Genomic DNA, 6732 nt, shown 5'->3' on the forward strand with positions numbered 1-6732 from the left:
ATGACCAGCATGAACAAATAGCAGCACGGGACATTGGTTTTAAAATAATTTCTGCACAGTTACTGCTTTTACTTTTTCTATTTAGCAGTGTTCATGAAAGTATGCAATCTCAGCCTACATGTATTTAACATTCTTTTACTATTTGTTCAAGGCATATATTTATTTATGGTCATGGTCAACTTCCATTGCTGGTGTAGCATTCATTGGATTAACATGTACATTTTAAGTGCAAAATCTTTCTTTATCTTTTCTTTGGTATCTAATATATATCAGAGAAAATACAGCACAAAGAACCGTGCTATCATAAAAATAAATCATACCACATTAACTTTGGACAACAATAATAAGTAATGGTGTATCTTCGACTTTAAATTAATGGATTGTCGAAGGGCTCTTGGTGACATCCTATCAATTCTCTAATGAATAATATGTTACATGATTGTACTTATATACATAATACATGTACATTACATTCCAAAGAATCCAAACATATTACAGTTAACTGAAATGTTGCTCTATTCCAATAAAACAGTTTCTGAAATACATGCATTTGAAAGAATATTCCTTGCCACTTTAAACACTAGGTAAAAAAAGAAATTTGACTCTCCTTCATCAATGAATGACTCAGAAGTAAGAACTCATATGAAACTGAAGTTTGTAAAGCTGAAGCCTGAAGGTGATAAATACACATTTACATGTATTTCTACTAAATTTAAAACATTTTTAATTGTCAAAGCTAAATATGTGTTAATCAATAATCAAATTATAACACATTACCTAAAAGAACTTTGATGCAATACCTGAACACCTTTTGTAATTCAGTCTTGATTGATAAACTGTAGAAGCTGTGTGGAATGGCATGCGCAATGCACAAAAGCATAGAATTGCAGATGTGTTCTGATTTGATTACTGACACATACCCATGTATGGTCCTAATTTTGTTACAAAGTGAAAAACTATCGTGGATTACAAATCATCATTTGGACAAGAATAAAACTCATTTACATAAAAAGACAACATTTCACTTGAGAGTAAGACTGAGTAACCTATGATGATTGTAGTGTGTGTGGTTTGCAGTGTGCTCCATATATGAGATTCTGAATTTGATGCTTTACCAGTCTCTTAGTATCACCGCTTGGTAGTTGTCTCAGCTCAGTGGCAATATACTTTGCAAAGATCATGTCATCATCGTCATCACCATCACACCTTCTGCAGTATCTAGTGTTCCCTCCTGCCTTCTCAAAGCAGGACAGTGCCTTTTGGATATGTGATGAGGCTCTCTGCATCACTGCACTCTGTGAGGGGTCGATGCACTCTCTGCCTGAAGAGTGTGTGTTCTCAAGTACTTGATGCTGATGTCTCTCAGGTGCAGTGGAGTTTGGAAATTGCCGTCTTTCAGACAATTCCTGATGCGGAGCGTTAAAATCTTGTCGCACTCTCTTAGCGCCTCTTTCTTGCATTGGAGACTGTCTATGGAAATCATAGTTGTTGGTATGTGCATTATGCAGCTCATGCTGAGGACTTTCGCCGGCAGTTAAATCTATCGTTCTTTCGTTTGTATTGTCGTCTAGCCCTACTTTGTATTCATCCACATCAAGGCCATCATACTCCACATCGTCTTCAAAGCTTTCATCAAAGTCACCGAATCCATTCTAAATAGAAAAGGAGAATAAAGATTAAAAAATTATAATTAAAAATAGATGCTACCACAGTGTCATTTCATAATGGCATGTACATTTTATGAGGCAAATGATTCCTGGTCACTAAACCAGTGTGCATTATAATTGGGTAGTGGGTACCGTTCCATCATCATGTACCAAAAATAACATTGTTTAAATCACAGTCAGACCCAAGTCTATTTTTACATGGCTGTGAGCCACGGTTTATAATACATACATCAGCTGAATACACTGTGCATAAAAATCAATCATCAAATCAGGGGGCAAGAGATATTGCCCAATTACTATATACAAAACATTAAATATAAGAAAAATAATGCCATTTGCCAGTTTTTCTTCAAAATCAGAATACAGAGAATTTAGAGATGAGATCACTTTCCATCACTAATAGTACACTATCATAACATTGAAAATGCTAAGGTTTCAACAGGGTAACTCTCTTTTTTTCAGAGAGAGAGACCAAGAGAAATCTTCAGACAGTTTTCGTTTTGGCATTGACTAATGAGTATTCTTATATTCAACATTTGTTTTCTTCACAATCAATTCTTGATGTTCTTCCACTACATGGCTTGAATAACTTCTTTCACATTTCTGCCTGTCAGGTGTCTTAGATTCAGTTTGAAAGAATTTTGTAGTCACTTCATGGTAATTTTTCTGATTTTGGTTTGAAAATTTACCACTCTTGATAGGATCAGGGGAACTTTCAGACGTAATGATTTAATCCTAATGCCATCAACTTTTATGTTTATTTCAGACAAATAAATGGGGGAATACTTTACTAATTCCTTCTCCCATTTTATTTGTACATAATGTTCCAATTTCTAAAACTATAAAACAAAACAAAACATAACAAAATAAATTAAATTACTGTTGGGCTGTATTGCACGCAGTCAGTCCTAGGGTTTCTCAGAGTCACAAAATCATCCAGAAACTTGAGTTGTTTGTAGTGTATCCATTTGATTTGAGAGGCTGCATCCTGTGCATTTCCCTCGCTTGCAAACTTGACTTCACGATGCTTTTCTCGCCTGAACTGGGAGCGCAGGTTGACAATCTTCCTGTATACATCATCGTCTGTAAAAACATATATTTGAAATTAAATAAAACAAGTACACTCAACATGAGATCAACTTTAATATCAAATGAAACAATTGAGTTTCTTTAGTGGAATGTTAGATTATGGCAGTCGTATGTACTAGGAAATTTAGAATATGATAGCCTTGTTCTTGTACCAACTATAATTTTTGTCCTCTGGGTATTCTCGAGTCTACTGAACTTGAAGCGTAGAATTAGATTAGCACTACAATTCAAGGGTGAGTCATGCTCATAGTCCTTAGATGAGGAAAGAGAAAAGAAAATCTAGTCTAGTCACTTAGAGTACTAAATGTAGACTAGTTTTAAAAAATAGATTATCCAGATATACTGAAATATCTACTTAGTTTGGGGATGATTATGTTTCGAGCCTAGACTACGACTGTCTATGACTGAGTATGAGTCTGACTTACTATGATGCTAGTAGAAGTATGAGCATTATGAAGTGAATGACTTTGTCCATGAGTGACAATTCTAGACAAGTAGTAATACAAATCAAGGTCAAACAAAATTTCCTGTTTCATTGATACATTTCATTAACACATTTTCATGAATGCAATTTAAAATGAATATCTTTTATGAAAGGCGCACATGACATGCAGCTTGACTTCTTGGCTCTTGTTCGCAACTGTGACCATACTTTGGACCTGTGACACCGGCATGGAAATACCTTACTAACATACCCAGAAAATTGTTATCTTTCTTATCAATCTGTTTCGTGTCAATTTTCTTGTCTTTTTTGGAGTATTTATCATTAAAAAAGAATACATTAGTAGATCTATACATTTTCTCACAGGTTTCACGGCAAACCTCTGCACAATACAAGTGCATACCGATGGTGGGTTTCAGGCACGTGCGCAATTGCAAGCCTGCATGAAGTAAGCGACCGTATAAATGATCGTCAATTTAATCATAGGGTCTAGAGACGTGACATGTGAATTATTTGCATGAATTTAATGAGGATCTGAGATTACAGTCGCTAACTTCACGCACGCACCCAATTGACTGATTGCCATTACAACAAAAAAAAACAAAAAAAAAACATAGCAGTCATTAAGACATTATCATGATTATAGAGTAGCTCAGAGTAGCTCAGTTCAGCTAGCTCAGCTCAGTGCTGTGCAGCAGTCGCTAGTCATGTCCTCCAAACTATTGTGTTCTCGATCCCCCATGCGATATGCACGGGCAATGAAGGAGTTCGTTTCTCCCTGGTTTCTCGAAGCTGACCGTATCATACTCACATGAAATTTGCATTTCATCGGCGATCGTTCTAAAAGCTTCAAGTCGTAAAGCCTTATCATTATAGGCTCTAGTTTTCCTGTCATACAAACATGGGTTTGCTTTAAAATGAGCAATCAGATCGTCAACTTTTCCTGTGCTCCAAAGGACTCTCGCATTGTTAGAGAGAGCCATTTCTAATTATCCTCGTACATTTTCATTATATTGCATAGACTACACATCGAATATCTACACAATATCGGCCTTCAATGATTTCGGATCTATAAAGAGTCGGTATTCCTCTTGAGGCATATGATTGAAAATTATTTCTCAAAAGTTACTTACAAAATTATCATAGTTTTATTATAATTGTTAATATCAATATCATCACCATCACCATTATTATTATCATGATTAATATTAATATTATTATTATCAGTATTTTATTATTATTTAAATATTATCATTATCATTATCATTATTTGGCATTATTCACTCGTGTGTGAATCATTTGTCAAATATATCAATGTACCTTGAAGTGACTAAAAAAAAAGAAGAAAATAATTTCAATACAACTATTCAATAGTAGTAGCTAGTATAGTACTGTAGTAGTATAGTGGCTGTCACTCATCATCATAATCAGAATCACCATCATGTCATCATGCGCTAAAGTTGAAACAGGAAAAAAAGAAGAAGCAAAGAACGGCTTGTGAGCAAAATGGGAGGGTCCATCGGCTAATATTCAGAGTAGCGATCTTCAATGTCTTTCATTTTATTTCATATTGGCGAAATTGCACCAAATTCCTAAACGCGACAAATTGATAAGGGCCTAAAAATATATGCCTAGCTATGAAGATCATCTACTAATCATCATCATGATCATCGTTTGACCATTCTAAAGCGCGCTCGCAGAATATTTGGGGAAATCCCCTCGCAAATCTATTCAAAGAGGATGCAGGGCGCGCCGCGCCAGTGGGGGTGGGGGGGGGGGGGGGGGTCGGGAGCTATGTGTCACACACTGAACTGTATTTATCAGCTTGAAATTGCATGGTTCACGGTGAGGAAAAAGCCTAACATTATGATCTTGTAATCTTGTGGCATAAGCTATAGGCTACTATACTCGACCAATCAACGGGCCACATTAAGAGAATAAATCACATTAAAAAATCATTAAAACAAAACAAAAACAAAGTAATCAAAATTTCAAAACAAAGAAATCACCCCAAAACAACATACTGGTCTCATGTAGGCCGATTATTAAGTAGGCCTCTCTATAGTATTTCCATAGGAATTTTTGCCGTGGCCGGGGAGGGAGGGGGGGGGGGGGGACAGCGGCGGATCTAGCCGGGCGGCGAGGGAGGGGGCCCAACTAAGTTCGTGAGAAAATATTTAGCGGCGACTCACGACCCAGCCGAGCGGCCGAATAAGCGGGAGTGGAGGGGGGGGGGGGGGGTTAAGGAGCTCTATTTCGTTTACTCAACACCCCGCCCCTTTTTTGCCAGTAGGGGGAGGGGCCGTCTTCTTTTTGGTTTTTAAACCTATTTTTTAGGGCCAGGGGAGAATCCGCCATGGGGGAGGGGGGGGGGCACGTGCTAGGGCTAGCTCGCCACGGATCTGCAAGTTGAGCTTCTTTCACTCAGTCTGATTTTTTTTTCTGATTGGCTTTCATTTTCTACTCTTCCCAGCCTTGTTTTTACCCACATTTTTCTGCTATTCCTAGCTCCTCTCTTTTCTCTTCTCTCTTCAAGAGTACGCAGTGGCGTACGCAGTTTCAAGGGGAGGGTTTTCAAATCGGGCCCAAAATTTCGCAACGATTCAGCCAGCCGCTGAATAAGCGGGGGGGGGGGGGGGGGGGTAAGAGGACACCTTTTTTTTGGGGGGGGGTAAGGTCACCTATTGGCAATTTTTTAAATTTTTTATTATTTTTTTATTTTTTATTATTTATTTAAAAAAATAAAAAATAAAAAAAAATTCAAAAGGGGAGGGTTTTCCAAAACAACATAAAAAAAAAACATACACATAAAAAAACTCGAGGGGGGGGGGGGTTTAACCCAACCCACCCCCCCCCCCTGCGTACGCGCCTGAGAGTACGTGTAGGCCTATAGTAATGCACGTCTCTGTCAAAATGTCTTTTATTTCTCTCTACCTTTATTTGTGTTCTCTTTTAAACATATTTTTTCTCTTTCTTGGGGCCTCTCATCTCCCTTCTCGTTTATTCAGACCGTATCAAGGAGTAATTGTAATTTGTTCATTATATCAACGTTTTTCAACCAGGGTGTCGCAAAACATTTGTAAGGCGGGCGCCGCTATTTAGAGAAAGTTTAGTTACATCAACAATTTAGAAAATTTATTAGATTAGCCGCCAATTATGCAATTTCATGAGGAAATAGCATTTTGAGTTTTTAAAAAGGGCCGATATTACTTCCTCGCTCGCTTCGATAACTCGCATTAAACAAAATGATTTCAGGCAGTGAAGACAGTTTCTGAATACCTCCATATTCTAGCAACGAGGTGCCCGAATATCATTTTATTTGACGGCTATATAATAGGTGCCCGAATATATTTTATAAAAATTGAAATTACATTTTCATCATGCGTGTTCTCTGCACTCGCTTACAACAATTAAGAACGACATCATTCCGGGCAACGAGATTCCCAAATATCCTCATCATACTCAGGCGCGGATCCAGGATTTCTTAGGGGGGGGGGCCCAAATTTGAAATTATGCGAGCCAAATATTGGTACG

General features: G+C 37.5%; 1 protein-coding gene across 1 annotated transcript; it reads right to left on the bottom strand.

Annotated features, from left to right (window-relative positions):
- Positions 1-258: 258 nt before the first annotated feature.
- LOC115919370 lies at positions 259-4220 on the bottom strand. The gene is made up of 3 exons (XM_030972968.1): positions 4010-4220; positions 2548-2750; positions 259-1652 (listed from the first exon to the last, which is right to left on the bottom strand). The coding sequence occupies exons 1-3, from the start codon at positions 4179-4181 to the stop codon at positions 1047-1049; spliced, it is 981 nt and encodes a 326-aa protein (XP_030828828.1). The 5' UTR covers positions 4182-4220; the 3' UTR covers positions 259-1046.
- Positions 4221-6732: the final 2512 nt, after the last annotated feature.

This window comes from Strongylocentrotus purpuratus, unplaced genomic scaffold, assembly GCF_000002235.5.
Source record: "Strongylocentrotus purpuratus isolate Spur 01 unplaced genomic scaffold, Spur_5.0 spur5_scaffold_6, whole genome shotgun sequence".
Lineage (NCBI taxonomy): Eukaryota > Metazoa > Echinodermata > Echinoidea > Camarodonta > Strongylocentrotidae > Strongylocentrotus > Strongylocentrotus purpuratus.